This window comes from Halyomorpha halys, unplaced genomic scaffold, assembly GCF_000696795.3.
Source record: "Halyomorpha halys isolate HHAL.00 unplaced genomic scaffold, Hhal_1.1 Scaffold929.1, whole genome shotgun sequence".
In the NCBI taxonomy this organism is placed as follows: Eukaryota; Metazoa; Arthropoda; class Insecta; order Hemiptera; family Pentatomidae; genus Halyomorpha; species Halyomorpha halys.
The window spans coordinates 141,176-162,301 of NW_027105158.1; the positions used below are offsets into that span (position 1 = coordinate 141,176).

At 31.7% G+C, this 21,126-nt stretch overlaps 1 protein-coding gene across 1 annotated transcript in view; it reads right to left on the bottom strand.

Annotated features, from left to right (window-relative positions):
* pio (piopio) overlaps window positions 1-21,126 on the bottom strand; it is a gene marked incomplete at its 5' end in the record, with an annotated part of 79,165 nt that overhangs the window by 4,567 nt on the left and 53,472 nt on the right. Inside the window, 3 exon segments of the mRNA XM_014430980.3 lie at window positions 541-759; window positions 2,380-2,519; window positions 10,297-10,508. Coding sequence (XP_014286466.3) covers window positions 541-759; window positions 2,380-2,519; window positions 10,297-10,508 — 571 coding nt within the window.

Below are 21,126 nucleotides of genomic sequence, written 5' to 3' on the forward strand. Positions count from 1 at the left end.
ATTATTACTTTTAGCCTAATGTATTTATACACTTTATGATTTTTTTGTATGGTTGTATTAGAGTGCTATGTTGATTTAAATGGAAGATAATTGTGGACGACCATAAAAGTCAAAAAAGTCATGTTGAGGTTGGAGAGAAAATTGTAAAATTTAAATAATGGAAAATATATGTACATATATAAAGAATGATAAAAAGCTAGAAAAATAAATCAAAATATATAAGAGAAAAAAACAATAAACAATTAAAAAACGTATAATTTAAAAATTTTTACATGACTTTTATATTATTTTATGCTATGACTATTTATAGTAATAGGTCTCAGAACAAACTGATATTTATTAATGTCAAGTATGCTGCGTATGAGGCAACCCGATGCATTTGGGGAGCACAACACTTTTAAAAAAGTGTTTTTTCTCTCATATTGCAGAAGCACTTTATATAACAAAAAAAGTTAAACAAAGCCTACGTACAAATAGTTTTTAGTTGATGTCATATAAAAAACAACTAAGTTATAAAATAAAATAATACTAATTACTTACCCATAGTCATCAATTAGGGGCTGTGAAGCTGAGTTGGTTGCATCCGTCACAGAGCAATGTGTGAGACGCATCGAATAAACATCTTGAGAGTCGATTGAAACTCTCAAAGTCAACTGTTCTCCTATTTTCACATTTTGTGCGACTTCATTTCCTTGATATATTACCATTGTACAACCCGGCATGGGTGCAGTTCCGAGCAGCAATGTTGGTTCTAAAGTACTAAAATTAAACAATATTGAACTATTATTTCTCTTAAAAACGGTAATTAATAAAGTTAAAAAATCATGATTGATTCACATTTTATAGTAATTACTTTAATTAGAAAATCAATTCTTATCACCCAAAACTAATGATTTAGAATATTTTAAGGATCAGTGCTCTAGTTCCCTTTAAATACCACACACCACTACTTATTTCATGAAGGCTAAGCTAACTAACTACAAATTTAGCCTGTAATGGCAAAACAAGAGGAACAAATCAAATCTCTCATTTGTGTTAATTTTAAAATTTGCGCTAATATCATCAACACACAATTACATTACTGTTCATAATATTAATTAGAAAACAGTGTTTATTTGACTTTTTAGTGACTGGTAACGCCACACACATATTTTAAAGAACTAGAGACAATAGTTTCAAACATCATATATATATTTTTTTTTTTCCGTAACCTTTATTATTAAATTTATATAATACATACATACACATGCATAATAGAATGACAAATGTATACTAGCATACATGGATACATGGATACATGGAGCCTTGGATTCAAAAAATCATAAGAAAAATAAATTAAATAAAGGAACTAGACCACTATGAAGATGTTGGGATGCTGAAAGAAAACTTTGTATTTGGCAAATGTTTGGGTAGTCTAAGACACAAAATTTTCCCTATATTCTGGATTTTCTTTACTAAGAAGTTGTTTGATTTTAATTTTTAATGTGTAAGGAGTATTAAAGGACATAGTTTAAATGAGGTTATGTAGTAAATTTTAAATAATATGTATATCTGACAATATTTCAAAAAGAAATAGATGTAATGGACAAAATGAGTTATATATTATGCTATTATACAAAATGAGGTAAATATTTGTACATGAGTATGAGGTACATCCGAAATGCAGTACAAAAAATGTAAAATAGAGATATTCTAGATGGAAAGTTTTTTTTCACCTCAACGCAATAAAAAAATTTGGCCTGTATTCATATTGTTATAGGCAAAGCACAACAGATATTCTGATATCTATCTACTGAATTGAACATTCAAAAGAGAATATCACAGCAGAAAAAATAAATCTTCCAGGTCAATATCACCATTCATGTCACAAAAATACAGCAATTTAACCTAAATCTGGTATAATATAGTAGTTAAATGATCACTTAAATTAATGAATAAATAAAATCTCATAAACAATAAGGAAATATTTTTTTCATCCTACAATAACCAAGGCTAACCAGTGATGTAGCCTGAGTTTATATATCAAAATGAAAATTTGATCAACTTTGATAAATTTACCTAATAAAACACAATTTTACAAAAATTTTGGTTGGTTCATAATTGCATATGTGGTTTCGAATAAACTTCCAACATATCCCAACAATATTTACATAATATCAAATGTGTTTACTTCTCATCTCATTACAAATTTTCAACACAAAATATTCTTATCTGAAATTGAATTATTAGACAGGCTGTAAACCAAACAATTGATGGCTGCTTAGTTTCTTTTGGGGATCATCTTGAGCATAGAATTGACCTCAATTCAAACATAATTAAATAATCCAAGGTTATGAACTTTGGTATTTTATTTCTTTTAAATAAGTGATATACACATACTTAACGTTAATGTCGTTCGTAACTAGTTTTTCTCTTGTCGTATATTTACACCTGACATGAAACCCTTTACCCTGGCTAGTAACCAGTTTCCTATGGGGCTGGACCACTATGGTGTTGTAGTATTCCACTGTACCATCATCCTGAAATATAACATATAACAATAAGATATAAGTAAAAAATATTTTAATAAACTTTATTTTTTCTAAAAACTATTAATATAATTAAAAATTTTCCATTTTTTTTTTATAGGCAATTCCAATTCTTATTATATGAAGGAAAATTGTTTCTTTTGAGAATATAAACAAAGCCATAGATAGCATATTGTAAACTTGTAATTGAGAAATGAAATTGCATTTCCTATTTTTATAACAATGTTAATTGGCAATATTTTGGAAATTTAAACTTTTCGAGTCAAACAGTACTAATTCTACACAAGCATATTCCAGATTAATAACGATTATCATTAGGACAATGGCACTTTGTGACAGGTCTTAGCCTCTTCAAATTAAAATAATCATGCTATGCATAATATGGTTTCAAAAAACAGTAGGTATTGAGAGAAAAAACTATCAAGTTTTGAGAAGAAAAAATAAATCGGAATAGAAATGGATAAAATTGTGAAGGTTAAATGTAATCAAATATGATTGATAAAGACTTTTGTCTGTTGGTGATTGAATGATGGAAATAAAAGTGAAAAGAGAAGTGGAAAAACATTCAGTAAATTTAATATGATTCAAAAGTAACACAAACATACAGTGTTCAAAATTTATATTTTATATAATTCAGTCTATAACTATTGCATGTGCATTAAACTTTTTTTCTGTGCACTGAACAAAAACATGTTTTATATGAAAAAAATATTCATTAAAATATTAATAGCCACTATCCATGAATTACCAAGATATCTAGCTCATCTGTTTAAATCTTTTCATATCTTCATCATAATTTTTGAAGTTTATTCTCTGTTGAGAGAATACAATCAATAATCAAACTAAAGGAATTAATAATTGATTTATTTTATTAAATATACAGGAAAGTTGTGAAAATTTGTACGATTAATAAATTCACTATTAAAACAGGCATTCTTACACCGAATCTAATAATGGCCTATTAACTTACAGGTCTATTCAATTTTAATAAAAGTTTTAAAATGTTAGGTATTAATTAATAATAAATAAAAGTAATATAAATTTGTTAAATTGATATATCATCGCGACTACATATAAATAGATGACAGAAAAATAAAATAAAAAATATTTATATGCCTTAACGCTAAGATCTATATAAAAAGAATAATAGAAAAAATATAATTAACAATTATTTTATACTTTTATAATTAACTAGTCTTGAATTAGCAGTAAAAGTAGATTCAAGAAAATGTAAAATAGTGAATGAAGGTTTTTTTTTTTCTAATCCCTTTTGGACAGTATTTACTAACATAATATGTATAATGTATAATAAATTAATAAAAATCCTTAAAGTGATTGCCTTTAAAGTCCATATTCCAAATGTAGATAAGCTAAATTTAAAAGAATGACTCATAGAATGACACCAATACTAAAGGGCTGGACTGAATAAAGTAGAGGCTCATAGGGTGTCAAGGCTCTGGGTTTTTTCCTCTCTTAAAGGTTACTAGTTCTCTTAACAAGGTTTTAAACTTCCTACATATTAAAATGTCAGGCCACTTTCTTATGAAATCCTACAGGACCTGACAAGCAACAATTTATGAAACACTTCTAAGCAAGAGAGCACTAAAATCTTAGAAAAATTAAATAAATGACTCATTTATCATGGAGGAATTTATAGTTCTAGGGGACTTCTGGACTCCCACTTTCATTTTTACAGGGATTCCATACTTCCCAAACCCTCTGGCCCTAACGGGGACAGTAGACAAAATCCATAACTGTGGCCATTATAGTTGAGTGTAATAATGTAAAGTATCACTTTAGCAACCTCATGCCTGCAGCGGGCTGATTTATATTTCATGACGGCCCCATGGACACTCTAGTTCTGAAGAATACAGTCGATAACCAACCTACATAAGAACCACCCAGTATGCCCTAAACAGTGAATTAGGAAGTAAAAAAATAATAACAAAAATTAAGAAGACAATATTCAAGACATAATATTTAGTTATCATTAGATGAATAGGCGCAAGCAAGAGTATTCTATGCTTTGCAGAGATTTTGAACTTAGAGAACTTACTCTATGCCTTGTGTTTTATGCACACTTCGTTTGTATTACCATACTAGAATAGTAATAATAATATTTATTTAAAAAATACATTTAAAATTCATTTACTCAATTCGAGACCGAACTTTTTCCTCTGATGATACAAATATATTGAAGTTTTGGCATTGATAATATTAAAAGCGAATAATAATAAAATTCTAGGTGGTGATGGGGGGGAAGAGAGACCCCTGAGGGCGGACAGCAGAAAATACACAAATAAACAAAACTTATTTATTTGTGCCGACGTTTCACCTGAATTCAGACCTTCATCAGGGGATGATGAACCTCAAGTGGAGGTTCCGTTACAAGTTGGACTGAAGGCCTGAAACGTCGTCAAAAATAAATAAGCTTTGTTTACTTATGTATTTTGTGCTGAACGCACCCCAAACATATTCTTATATTAATCTACGGTCAACTATTAAAACCTCAGTAATAAAATTAAATGTAGGGTTTTTTTAGGTTCAATGCGACATTAAGCCAAGAATTTACTTGACTATTTTATTAGTTATTTTATTATTATTATTTTTTCGGCCGACTACTATTGGAATTCTTTACTGCCTAACCATGGTTGGGAGTCAAGTTTTTCATTTTTTGGTCAAGCCCCAGGCCAGATTCGAATCGGCACCGCCAATAGATCTCAGAATGGTAAGACTGCGCCCAACCACTGAGCTGCGGACCATTTTTATTATTATATCATTATTTTAAGGATTCCTATAGGTACATGATTATTTAATCATAGAACAGACACAAGGCTGTGTAATCTGAATATCTTAAATTCCAATTTTATTACTAAGTGGCTTCAGCATAATCATACCTTTATAAATCATGATGAAATCCCCCAAGTTAGTTCGTGAGTTAGACCTCTCCATTTCAGGAGAAACAACTCATCAGTTGACTAATGACTTAGAATACTAATGGGGATCCATCTGGAAATCATTATGATTCGATAAGATCCACTTAAGGTAAGCAACTTGTTGAGAGAAGCCTTGCGGAGGCCTTCGCAATTGTTCAGACCACTCACGTAGTAGTAAATCAAGACGGCACTAGCACAGCCTCCATGATATGAGTTTATAGAAAATATTTTAATTTGATTGATTTACTGATGATGTATATTTAAAAAAAAGAAACAAGCGAAAACAATTGATAAAGGAATATTGAAATTTAAGTTGAGAAATAATAATTGATCTAATCTTAAGCACAGTATAGAAAAGATAGGTCCATACAAAATTAGTTACTGACGTGTACGTCAATAGTACAACCAGATCCGTGTTGAACGAATTGGCGGTCCTGGAAACTTTAAGCTTTGGGGGCCCTCAGATTTAACTAAACTTATTTTTTTACAATCATAAATTATATATATTAAATCATTATATTATTTAATATGTGCGAAGTAAAAAAATATGTAAGACATTTACAAGAGGCCTCTGATCATAGGACCCATAGGGTAAGTACAGCTCTGAGTTCAAGTAATCAGTAAGTCCTAATAGAATTTTTCATGCAATATTCCGTCACCATCACACAATTCTTATAGTACATTCAATGAGTGCTTATAAACAGGGTATAGAGAAAAGTAGAAAGGAAAAAAATGTTTTTCATATTTTAAACGTGAACAAAAAACAACTGTTGGCACATTTATGAGATGCTACTCTACTATCCACAAGCTGCTATGCACATGCTACTATCCACCGATTTTTTCGGAAATATATAAAATATATTTTGAATAATTTTCTCATAATTATCAATAGGACCATTCCGAATTTATTTTAAAAAATAAACTACTGCTGCTGTATGATGAGAAGATGGTTGGGAGTGCTGTAAAAGAATAACACTCACTTTAAGTGTAAATTCCGAGATTTCGTAAAAAAAAAAACTCAATTTTCTCCTGTAATTATTAGCCCTGTAATTAAATGTTCAATAATAACAATATATCACGATTTTTTATTTATTTGCAAAAAGTAATAAATTTCAATCGTCAATAGCTAATTTATATCACATTTTTATGTGCTAATACGTTTTATGTTTTGTGTTTCAGAAATAATTATTTTTCACGTATAATGAATGACCTGAATATGTTTCCATATGTTGTCGATTTGGACCAGAACCTGATTTCAATCTTACCATGATAAACTCCCTAACCACCTAATACTTTTGTTTCTAACCTTGCTATTTCTTCATTACCTGATAAACCTTTTAGACGTCTGAAAAGAAGAAGGTCTTGAGACCTACACAAGAATGGGTACATGTTATCCACAAGAAACCGCCAGACTTATTCCCAATTAAGGGTAGTCACTTTAAAAGGCTGGTTGGACCCAAGGAGGGCTCCACAGTCCTGAGAGTTGACTCAAGGCTACAGTGTAACATACAATAATTACTGCCACAACCGGATTCGATCCCGGATCCTTTGAGTTAATTGCATAGTGCCTTACCACTGCTTCACCGCGCTCCCTATATATTTATTTAATAGAGTAGTAAATTTCAATATTTTTTTAAAAATTTATTTAATGGCATTTACATAAAAATACATCTAGTAAATTTGATGTAAGATCATAATGGTTTGATACAAACAAGTGGAGCAACTACCCATTTGTAGCACTCTAATAACATTATTACATTAGAAGGTCTCTAGGCCATTTTCTTTTCAGGAGCCTCGGAGAATTTTCAGGAATGAAAGAGGAAGCAAGGTTAGAAACTTATAGTGAGTTTGGATAGTTAGGGAGTTCATATTGGAAGGATTGATATCTGATTCGGGCTAGATCGATTACAAATGGAACATTAAGGTCTTTATCGATGATTTTATTTGTAACTAATTAAGGAGCATTGAGGTTTTCACGAAGGATTTTGAATTGTAAGGATTGTATACGAGAGGAATTCGAAGGATAAGTGGAGCCCCAAAACGCTTCAATGAATAAATAAAAAGGAAAAACACTTTTCGGCATCGTTATGATTTTTTTTCATTATGTTGCTACCTATCGATTTTTTTTTTCGAAATATATACAATTTATCTCTTAATTATGACGTTGCAAAAGTTGATTCCGGATTTATTCTAAAAATTTATAATTTTTTCTCCACTGCTCCTGGAATACGTTAACATCCTAAATTGTTCAAATTGTTCAGTCCTAATGTCGAAAATTCTGTTTCGATTTCCTTCCATTTCCCTCTACAACCTTCCGATGAATGGACGATTAATATAGTCATTTGACTATATTAATAGAACATACCTGAAATGTTCGTTTTGACCCATTTAAAAAAAAAAAAAAAGAAATAGAGGAAGTCATTAAGAAAACATTATATTGTTATATCATGACAAAGAATAATCATTTTAGAAAAACTTTTGATTAAAATTAAATTACCTTTCAACTAAATTGGCAATTAGTAACTAAGCAATAAAATCGTGCTGCCAATTCATGGACCATCATAACTTAAATAGATTAGATCACATAAATGCAGAGCAGAGATATTACATGTCAAAAGTTAGAAAAAGGATACTAAAATTTTAATTATATTTATAGCGTAGAAAGCTTTGTTTTCTGAAGTCTGAAATGTAATAACAGAAGTCAGATTGAATGGATTACCTTGTATCAAGGTCGGGAAATAATTGGTTTGATTCCTACCCATTAGAACAATACAAAATAACTATAAGGTGGATTGAAATTATAAACGAAACAGATATACGATTCTATAAGATATTATTACCGAATATAATTCATGGCAAAAACCATAAATAAGATATAATATAATTATTAGTACTACTAGGATCTTAATTATGAGTTGGCAACACTGAAGAAATCTATACGTGAGGGGGAACATTATACTGCAGACGTCCTTGGACCAGACAGCAACTGGAAGAAAACCTACAAGCCAGTTCACATACGTTCACCTCGATAGCTTTCATAATTATTTTCACACTTTTTCTATTTGCATCATTGCATAATGAGCACTGTTGCTAAAAATGTTAAATAAACAATGTTTCATTGGTTTTTAGACTTATAAAACTATAATAATAAAGAAAATTCGTTTTTTTGCATATATATATACAATTTACTAGCAGACTCGGGAATGTTTTGCTCTTGCTATATTTGAGGATTTATACACTTTAGGGGTATTCATGATATTTAGTTTACATGTTAAATATTTCCTTCTTTTACCATGATATAACATATAACAAGGCTGAGAGTCTAGGGGTATTTATAATGTTTTGTTAAATATAAAATGTTTTATCATGTTAAATGTTATAAATAGAGGATTGTGAGCAGCCCTATTTAAAGTCATGTTAAATATTATATGCATAAGAGCTCCTAGCGGATTTACTGAGCAATTTGTTCTTCAACATATGTTTATAAGCTTTCCTTCCAAAACTTCATGTTATTATTTACTTCTACATATGTTTTCATTAAAGTAATTTATTACAATATGCCTAAATTGAGTGAAAAGAAGAATTTCTGTAAAAGACTAGCTACTGAGTGTCTTGTTGATCTTCTAGGTTGTGAGAAAGAGAATCAAGATGAGCTAATTGACAACTGTCATTACATTATTACTACTGTCATTCATTGCTTTATTAGTTATAAAAACTTCCAAAACAATACCAACACAATAAAAAAACAAATTACGAGCAAGTAACCTTACATGACAACAAACAAAATGGTGACTAGCTCAGCTGGTCTATTATGTGACGTCATTCTCCATTCAACTTACTCTCAGCCATGTTATATCGTTTTAATATTTCCCCATTTAAATATGGGGTTTTCCATTTAACACGCTTTAACTTGTTAAACTAAAGATCATGACTACCCCTTCTGTTACTAGGTATGTTAAATGGAGAATGACGTCACGAAACAGACCAGCTGAGCTAGTCACCATTTTGTTTGTTGGCGGGTTAAGTTACTTGCTCGTAGTTTGTGTTTCGATTGTGTTAGTATTGTTCTGGATGTTTTTATAACTAATAAAGCAATGGATGACAATAATAATAATGTAATGACAGTTGCCAATTAGCTCATCTTGATTCTCTTCCTCACAAGTTAGAAGGTCAACAAGGCATACAGTGAACAAACTTTCACACAACTTCGACTTTTCACTCAATTTAGGCATATTGTATCAATTTAGCAAATGTTTGTCTAAGAATTCAAACTCGAACATTTATTACAAATTCCAAACTCCAGGTATTTTTCCTTCGTTATTATCTTTTAGTTTGTCTGAGCAAGTTCCTACTCCAATCCATAACTCTGTTTAAAATCTTCGACCAACACCTGTCCTGGAATAATCAAGTAATATCTCCAAAATCCTGAAATATCCCAAAAAGCTATTATTATCCTAGAACAGATAAAATGAATTTGTTCAGTGATTGATTCACAGCTTTAAAAAACCCGTCACCTACTTGTCTCAATTCTTAATTCCCCGCAGTGGGCACTGTTGCCTGATTTACAATATACTTAATGATGCACTTGAATTTGTTTTGATGAATTATATTTAGAGTTCCAAGTTGCACGAATAATTACTATTCCTAGTTAAAGTAGTTTATCCTTCTTTCCAATATCAAAACTTTAATGGTTCTTCTAAACATTTCAATGAGTATGAAAGCCTTCCTATACCACTGAACTCTTTAATTACTTACCCTTCATCCACTGTTACACTAAGGACCTGTCCGTTAAGAGTTACTTCTATGTTATGTCTATGTTCTACATTACTTACCATGCTAGAACTCATGGTGTTGCAAGCACTTAGAGGAAGCTCGTAGTTGAGGGGCCCCAAGGCCCGGCTGTACTGGGTCATGCAGGAAGAGTTCCTCCCCAGCCCTCGGGGGTAAATCATACCGTCAAACATTCCGTTGTTCGTTCGTACTGTGATGGCCATCTGTTCGCTCTTGCAGTTAACTCGAACCTCGGGGTTTATACTAGGCGCACCTGGAATTAAAAAAAAAAACAACATAAATTAATTAATTCTTTTTTGAATTTAAACAAAGAGTTGGATGAATTGGATTATCAATAAATGTAGGGAAAACAGAGTTAGATTATAGATAGCTAGATAACTAAGAGTAGTTTTTAACCTATTTATTTGTGTGTTCTAACGTATTTATTCATTTATATCTGCTTTAAATTTATGTATTAATTCCTTTTTAAATTTATTTTTTTAGTAAACTTTTCTACTGCTGTGATTGTTTTGTTTCTGCTCTACTTATGCGTTTCAATCTATGAATGAGTTCTGAAAATTTGCTTAATTGATTCAATACTTGTAGCGGATCACTGGAGATGGGATGTATGAGGAAGTGAAAGGGGGACGAATCGGTAAATTGTTGTTTGGCCTTGTGTGAGAAGAAGGAAAACAAATATATTATACAGGAATAGGAAAAAAAATGTATTTGAAGTGTATTGTATTTAGTTCATTGATAATTATGTTTGAAGAATGGAAAATGTTAATATATTGTAGTGTATATGTGTCCAATTATGGATTGATGGGTACGCTGTGTGTAATAGCAAGTTAATGTATTTTGGCAGCAAGGCCAAATAAAGCATTTCTCTCTGAAGAGGAATATTCACAGTTATATTTTTATCTAAGCTCCAAGGTTGTATAAGGATTGATATATGAATGCTGGTAACAATAATGAGTAGAGTATCTTTTACTGCATTTGAAATGCATTATAAGAGTGAAGAATGGAGAAAGGGATACAAAAACGACTGGAAATTGGAAAATGGACGGGGCACACCGGGTTTCCTGATGTCAGTATGTCAGTTAGTAGTACTCAGTCGATTCTGAGACTGTTTATGTGAGTTGTCCTTTTGTGGGCCTCCTGTTGGTGACTATCAAAGAATTTAAAGTGAGATGTATTCCACCACCGTCGGCAGTCTTGGTTTCGCATGGATGAAGTCAGTTTTCGCTCTTTGTAAAACAGTATTTTTTACAATACATCTTTTAGGATGCTACCCTGAAAGTGTTGGAGTTTCTTCACTGTTGTGCGTGCTATATTAGCCAACATAGGTGCTCCTTGCTGAGAATACTTTTGTATATCAGTAATTTGAGGCGGAGAGGAAGGTTAGGAGACGTTAGCAGGTAATTAAGCCTGTAAGCCTTGGTCCTACTAGTTTTATTTCTTATGGCAGTGGCGAGCTAGTGTCATTTTTCTTTATATTTTTTATGATATTTACACTCTCAACTCGAGGACCCATAGCCCACTCTATGAGGGGTAAAGCAGGGCTCTTCAAGATCCAAGTGCAGCCCTCTCACCGCGTCACTGGTAACGAGCCAGTGGAGGCTGAGTAAGTTCGCTAAAAACCATGAAATTGTAATTGTAACTTAAATACCACTGCATTATGCTTACAAGATATTTTAAATATTTTTATAGACAAATAATCATCAGATTGAACCATGTAATTATTCTTAAGGGATTTTCGTCCCAGAATATACAATTAGTTTTGAAGTGACTCATGTACAATATAGATTAATTCAAGTATAATTAAATTAGTTTCAACACTGATTATCTTCTGAAGAATGTTGAGAAGCATTAACAACGAGCACTGAACCATAGACAGATGTGGTTATTCAAGGCTGTTATTATCCGACGAAATAGGATAATTGAGTAGCGATAAAGTGACCACTGGCTAGCAGAAGAAGGGGGACATCTCGAGTGGATGTGAGTCAGTGAAAGGTGAAGAACCTTAAGGCCACTCCTCCTCCGACTAGTTCTGCAACCTCAGGTATCGCATCCTCATCTTCTGCTTCATCCTAGAACTAATGGCTGCTGTACATAGGATCTATACCTTATCTTGGTCTTCTTAACACCTTCGCAGGTGACGTAATGTCCATTGTAAGCAAAGCTGTAGCTATGCTTAAATGAATATCTTGTCAGTAAACCTTTCTGGAGTATGTTTTACCACGGAAATATTGTATTAGGTTAAAATAAAATTAAAAATTATATACAGATTGTCCTTTTTAGATGGCCGGCTGAATTTCTCTTGATTGGATAATGTCTCAGACACTGTACAACTTTTAAATTTCAAATGGGAACCTATGCTTTCCGATACATCATTTTAATGGATTTTTTAAACTGAAATCAGTGGAAAACCAGATTTTAAATCGGTCAATAAATTAAAAATTAAAAAAAAAAAAAAATGCTATAAGCATATGGCTACTTGCGATATTAACATCAACGCCCCATGTGGCCGAAATAAAAAAAGACACTCGCTAGCGACCTGTGGCCAGAGACAGTGAAGAAAGAGCCATAGCAGCATATTTCCTCATCCTAATTCGGTGAAAAACCGAAAAATGAGTGAGCAAACACATTTCCGAAGTGCCCTATAACCCGAGGAGAGGGTAGGTAGAGGGATGTGGAGGAGGAGGAGAAGAAAGAAGCATGAGTAAGTCACTTTCCTTCAATATATGATTCACACCATCATCGTCATCAATCCACATATCTCCAGTTTTCATTGACCCCTAATAAAAATTAATTAACACACCTTAACAATAAATGTTTTGTTTCGGTCACCCCTCATACTCTGTAGTTACGATAGATATAGTATTTAACATTTAATATTCTCTCTTGTTTAACAAGCTTATAGATTGTAAATAAATTCTCTTTCTGTTGCTTTATGCCTTATTTTCATTGTAATTTCAACATAGTCCATTAACAATATCAAAAGTGATTTAAGGCCTGGTCTTAGGTTGAAGGCGCACTTATTACACAGGCTTTGCTGACTAGGGTTTAGACGTACATCAGAGATTACTTAGGCATTGAGGAATATAACAGAATTTTATATCTCTTAGTATAATCGCTGGTACCAAAATCAGAAACCGTCGCTAAGCGAAATCCTAACATTTCAAGGAGCCCAAGACCTGTAACATTTTGGAAAAATCCATTGAGGGCAGCGAGAATCGAACCATGTCTTGAAGGTTAGCGGTCGAAAATCCAACAACTACGTCATCCCTGAAGGTCATCCATGGTCCACCACAAGCAAAAGGAAGGTAAGACCGGAGCCTACTTCAATTAGGTAATATGATTATGGGATTGCTGGACATCACCACCCATTAAGTCATTACAATGCTATAAAATATAACAATATTTTTAATAACTTAACAGCGACAAAAAGTTATGACTATAATTAAAAAGTTATAAGTTGGAAGGACTCACTACTAAAACTAGACAATCTAAGTCCTGATGAAGTAGAAGTGATTCGAAGAAAGGCTTAACAAGAAACAGTAGGAAACGTGTAATTACCAAGTGTAAATTGGATCGTAAAGACTAACATCTCTTATCACCTTGAGCAGGCTATAGAAATATATGTATCCTTTCTGTCTGAATCGAATCATTAGAGTTGCTTCTTACTATATGTGTATTCTTGATTAGGAAAGAATTTTGAAATGTCCCCAATACTGACAAACAATCACTTTTATAAAAATCGTAGAAAAATTATAGGATATTTATGGATAGTAAGGATAGTAATTCAGGGGTCTTCATAGAATGTGTAATCAAAATAAGGTGTGAAAAATAATCAAATCAACTATTATTAATCAGAATAATATTTTATCTATCGGAAAAAACAAGATTTATATTTTTAAACATGAAAATATTATCAATTTAGAGGTTTTTGCACAAAACTGCAGTTTCCCACCACTGTCTGCCATACAGTATATGTACGAACACGAAGTATGAACATATAATTGAAATCAGCTATCCCTCCAAATAAAGTTAGACGTGGCTGTTCCATCCGTCATGTTTCTTTCATTGTCCTTTAAAATACATTGCGTTAAATTCGACGTGAAAATAAAAGTTTAACGGTATAATGAAAAGCCAGAGAATAAATTTAAATTAGAAACAGGGCTCATTACCATTGCTGCGACCTTGACACCGATGGTCAGATCTTCGTTAGATATGGTCCTGATGTAGGCGTAAATTAACTCATGAGCAAGCGAACCTTTGTTTAAAAAAAGTAAATAAGGAGAATAACTATTATTTGAATCTGCATTTAAAAATTCGATCTTTGGGGCTACATTTAAACTTCAAATTCCTCTAGTGTCCAGTCCTTACAATCCAAAATTCTCAGTGCTCCTTACTTTGTCACAAATAAAATCATACATAAATACATTAATGGTCCATGTGTCTAGCCCGAACCAGATATCAATCTTCCATTACGAACTACCTAACCTATTACTGTATAGGTCATACGCACCTGACCCGTGGCTATCTTATGACCCGCGATCCTCCACCTGTATGTCAAACTTGCGGAACAGGACAGTTAAACACAATTTGACTAAATGCCGAGTATATAACTTCCTCAATTCTTTGTACGATATACCAGCGGATCTGCATTCCATCTTGCAGGATAACAAACAAACCGTGGATAAACCTTTTGAGTTTCTCCATCATTCCAAGCTAAAATCAAATTTTACCTAAATTTATTTATAGAAAGAAGATGGCCTCGAGACCTTCTAATGTTAAAATGTTATTAGAGTGCTACCAATGGGCTGTTACTCTACATCCTTGTATCAAACCATTATGATCTTACATCAAATTTACTAGATGCATTTTTATGTAAATAAAGTTGTAAATGTCAATCAAAAATCACCTACAATCACATTGGATATTATTAAATCTTCTATAATAATTATTTAATGAAAACAATTTATTTATTTATATACATACAGACATATTTAAGAACAAATAAAGGTAATATATAAATATATATTTTTTCTCAAAACTATAAATAACGAAAAATGGTGATTTATTAGTTAGTTTTTACTTTGTAAGAAGAAATGCCGACCTTGGGGATCAAGGGCAGTACAAAATAATAAAAAAACTATTTGTTACTAATAAAGTTTTAGTCTTCTTAGTAATAAATAGTTTATAATAAAAAGTAGTCTTGGTTATTATCTATTAGATAGGGTCAACTATTAATATTTTAAGTTAGTTTTTATTGTTTATTAAATAAAACAAAATTTTCATAAAATCTTGATTAGAATTGAGTATGAAAGAGAAAGAAAAATAATCAGAAAAATCAGAGTGAACACTAATTAAGTAGTGATCCATAAAAGAAAAAAATATTTTTCATTTTGATAATAAGAAGAAATAATTTATTTTTTATAGCAGAGAAGAAACAGAAATATTTCTTTCTTTTTTTTTTTTACTAAATACACTAGTTTGTAAATAATAACTCCGAAGGGTAAAAGTAAAGAGAGTTAAATCACAGCACTAAAATTACCAGAAAAAAATATTCTAACGTAACTGTAAGAAAAAAAATGCAGTTAAAATTGGAATAAAAACTGAAGAAATCATAAAGACATTAGAAAGGACGGGAGAACTTTTCAACAATTTACAATACCATGATATAATAATACATCTACTTCATGACTAGAATATTGGTCATAATAATTCATATACAAAATATACTTAGTAGAAACATTAATTTGCATATCAGATTTGGGTTTTTTAGATGCAAAAACATGGGTATTAGCTTTTATTTTTAAAAATTTTATATAACAGTACAAATGTATTAAAAACAATAATCCCAACCAATTCTTCTTCTCTTCTTTAACCACATACTTTACAGAGTGGGGGGGATCCATTTCTTCTACACCTCTCTGTCCGTTGCCAACTTCTTGACTTCATCAAGAGTGAATAATTCCTCTGTTTCTTGCCAAATCCGAGGCCTTCTCAGTTACTCTTCGCTCCTCCGCGTTGTCTTTGCTTCCCAAATTCTTTTTGAGAGTCTATTCTTTCTTCTTCGGTATTCTTTGCAGATAGCCGAACTACGTCAATTCTTTTCTTTAAGCGGTTCCAGCCCTGTTTCTTGAAGTAATATATTTCTTACAGTAATATAATCATCATCTCACACGCTTTCTTCCTCTAAATTTTTCTACTTTTTATTTTTTATTTCCACCCTCTCGTAACGTTTTCTTTTAAAAAAAACAAACAAAAAAACACTTAGTCATTCTTGTAACGGCTTTTTTAATTCTGAGTTTGGCCGTCATTAGCACAGTATCCATTAGGCGTTTGATTTTCCAGCGAACAGGTTCGTTTTTTTTTTGTTTGTTTTATTTTACTCTTTATTTTACTCTTACCCCTTATTTTCACCACTTTTATCCATTTTCCTTACCCGAGTTATACGTTTTGTTCACTATATTATTATTGGTGTTTTCAGATTTTTTATTTATTTTTTCTATTCATTTCTTGGTACACTTAACTTATTATATTTTGCCTCTTTATCATCTATTATTGTTACATATATTTTCTTCCTCTCAATTTTCATTTTCTTTTCATATTTCAATTTTTAAATTAATAATAACTAATATGTTCATACTTCTTTGCATTATATAACTTCATTTTTATTTCATTTCCTTAATTATGTTATTTTACCCACTTATTTCCCGCTTCTCTCATCACTTCATTTTATTAGTTCTAATTTGTAAAATTATTCACTTTATGTGTAAAATTATTCTGCTTATACTTTCTTTTTTATTTTTCTATACTTACTGTGGTTGTTATCTTGTTCTGTTTTTAGCCCTGAAGAAGGCTAGAAACTCTAGCCGAAACGTTGGCACATTAAAAATAGGTTAATCCAACTTATTTGTGTTTATCATTGACCGCACCCCCAACCATCTTCTCCTCGTTCATCATCCACGGTCAACTATTTCTCATAATTAATATATTTCTCATTCGGTCGAATCTAGTTTACCAAGAGTTTTCCTCAAAAAATTCATTTCTGTAACTTGTATACGCCTTTCGAATTTTCTGATACTAGGATACGAACTCGTAACTTTCATCTACATAGGTCAGCTCACCTATCACTACTACTTTACTACTTTATGGTACATTAAACTAGCTTTAGTTTGAGTATGAACATCTGTAAGATGTTGACATTTGAAATAAATTAACAAAAAGGTTGAGACTAAAATAATCTACTTTATTACAATCGATTAGTAAATTTATCTTTGAAAAATTGCTTATATTTTTATTTTGCACTTTAACTTAAAAGTAGTTAATTGAAATCATTGTATTACTAAAAACTGGTTTTAAATGATAGAATATCTTATTTCATTTTGGCCTATATTTTATAAGCGATCATTGTTCCCAAGATCAATGGACCTTTGTTGAATCAACTATTAATTTATTATTATTTTTTTTTTTAAATGAAATATGATCACCTGACTAAATTATAAGCAACTTTCATAACTTCAGTTATGTCATTGTGATTAATTACAAACAAATAAACAATCAATGGTTCGGTTTGTACTCTCTTAATTAAGCATAGAAATATACCGTTATTTATACTACAATCTCAAAATGAAAGCTTACTTAAAGTTATATACTGGCATGTTGTAAGATATATGAAGGCAAGTTCTTGTTCAAATTGATTATAGGTTCTGACGCATACTTTATCATTCTTCTTTTATACCCTCGGGTCAAAAACATCTTTGATGAATGTTTCCTATCATGAAGGTTGGAAATATTTTTGGGCTTGTAACCCAACTAGCCATCCTTTAACCTGTTGCAACACAGTAGGCCAGTTCATTTCTTACGATTCCTACATGACTTGGAACCCACATAAATGTAACTGACATACGCAGGTTTTGTAGAGTGTTTGAGAGTGAAACAATCGGAACGGAGTAAAGCAATTTCAACTCCATCAGAAATGAACAAACCTCTTGAAAAGGAAATCAAAGATAGAATGTACCTCCAGCCCTAAATGTTGTAGAGAGGTCATACTAAACATGCTAAGAATAGATCACACGAGGCTCACTCACTCCTATCTCATCTCAAAACAAGCGCATGCGAACTGCCAGTATTGTCACAACAATTTCAGAACTAGCCATATTTTCCATGAATGTCCATACTTCACATCACACCTCAAAAGCTTAGGATTAAACCGGGATTTATCAAAATATATACAACAAGTAAATTTACTGAAAGTGATATAATGACATGGTACAAACATGTGGAGAATCTACCCATTGATAAAACTCCAATAACATTTCTAGAAGAGAAGATCTCGAGGCGATCTTCTTTTCAGACACCTAGGATTATTAGCTAATGAAGGAGAAGCCAGGTTGGGAAGTTTATCATGGAAGGAATAGTATATGGTTCTGGCCAAATCGGCAACATATGGGACATTGAGGTACTAATGGATGACTTGATTTGAGACAAAGCTTACTTTCCCTTAGTAGGCAAGTAGCATTAAGGATTTTGGACTGTAAGGATTAGATTCGAGAAGAATTCGATGTTTTAGTGGAACTCAAAAGCTCAACTCCGTTATGTCCAGATAGGCCTTATAATAGTCATGTAGATCAGTCTTTTGTAATGGATTGGAAGTTTGGACCGTTTGTCTAGTAAATGTTGTAACAGTCGGAATCGACGAGCAGATTCCTGTCTTTTCAGTCTTGTCTGAGGATTCCATGTCAATTTTGAACTTCAATTAAAATTTTCCTTGACTTGGCCCTCAATGGCCAAGGCTAGACCAGCTGTTTCATCTCACCAATAAACTTAAAGGAAAATACAGGGCTCCTATTGTGTTACCCTTAAAAAATATATATATTCTTTTATCTACAAACAATATTCCTGGTATCATAAAATCCTTAATGAGTGGTAGGAACAGTGATACGCTTCACGGCAAAAATTAAATCAATTAAAAATAATGGATAAAGAATAATATTAATAAATCTGCTAATTGAGAGAAAGGCTGTTGTTGCGGCTAGTGGTTATAAATCACCACAGCCACGTGTATAATTATAAATAAGTAGGACATGTAATAATAAAATGGATAGCTTTTATGTCAGAGCAGGCTTTTATAAAATTTACAAGGTTCAATATAATGTGTTGTATGCAATACATATATTTTTCAATCTAAGAATAATGTAGTTTAATAACACGGTTAGTTGTATCATACACTGTGACTAATGTTAATATATAGGTTGTCCCACTTTCAAATCAAGGAATAGTTTTGATTATTTGATAATATTGTATTGAATAAATATTGTAAGAAATAACATGTTAATAATAATTAAAAGGTTTCTCGAATGAATACTATCAGTTATCCGGATTTAAAAATGTTCGGTTTGTACGCTTCGTGCAGTTTAGACTATCTTGAACCCCCTCCCCTCTAAAGGTTGTAGGAGTATTCATGATGTGTTAAATGTAAAATGTTTTACCATGTTAAATTTTATAACTGCAGTATTGCGAGCAGCCCTATTTAAAGTCATGTTAAATATTAAAAGCATAAGAGCTCCTAGCGATTTTCTGAGCAACTTGTTTTATAACATTTCTTTCCATAACTTCTTGTTACTGTTTACTTCTAAGTTTTTATTAAAGTAATTTATTACAAAATGCCTAAATTAAGTGAAAAGTGGAAGTTTGGCCACTGAGTGCCTTGTTCATCTTTTAACTTGTGAGGAAGAGAATCAAGATGAGCTAATTGACAATTGTCATTACATTATTATTATTGTCATCCATTGCTTTAATAGTCATAAAATCATCCAAAATACTAACACAACCAAAACACAAACTACGAGCAAGTTGCCTACTGGTACTGGTACTGGTATTTGGTGGGGAAACAACTCCGGCAAGTGGGCCTAGTGGTCCTTTTTGCCAACCCCTGGCGGCTACCTAGGTTGCCACCGCGTACTAACCAAGGTGGGAGTGTCAAGATTCATTCTTCGGGACCGCCGAAAAATGAATGGTTAACTGTCCCAGGTGGGAATCAAACCCACAACGTTCCAAACCGAGCCCACTGGGACCTGCGCCCCAACCCAAACGGCCGTCACGTTCCTAGCAAGTAACCTAACACGACAACAAACAAAATCAGCTGGTGTGTTGAGTGACGTCATTCTCCATTTAACAGACTTTCAACCAAGTTACATGTTATATCGTTTTAACATGCTAATAGAAAGAAATTTTTCTCCATTTAATACCGCTTTAATATTTTAAACTAAAGATCATGAATACCCCTTGAGTATATTAGTTGAGTCGCGTTAAAGTTACTACAATTTTTGTGGCTTTCGAAAAAAAAATCAAGAAAAAAATCGGATTACAATGAAAAATCGCGTTTAAAGTTGCTAGAAACGAAATCAACTTTATTTCTCCACAAAACAATATTTTAACACACTTTACTAGCTCAGTCGGTCTTAATATTTGTCAATTAAAATAACAATAATGCACTAATAGATTTGTTTTCGAATGTACAATAGCAAAAAATATTTTCGATTGTATTAATGTTAATTAATATTTAAAAAATAACGGGGTTCAAAAGTCGCTTTCGATGTAGTTTTTTTGATAGAAGCTCTAAAGAAAAACCAACTGGCTCGGAAGTAAAAATTTATTTGACGAAGAATAAATATTAAAATAAAAATGTAATAAAAATAAAATATTTTAAAATAATCGGAGTTAAAATAAAAGGCCTTAAAAATAAAATAAAATTAGCAAACTAAATGATGAAATCAATTTATATAACTAATAGCTAACTTTGACGGTTACTACTAATACATATTAAATATGATAAAATACAATACTGTGTGAACATTATTTAATGTAGTGGTTACATA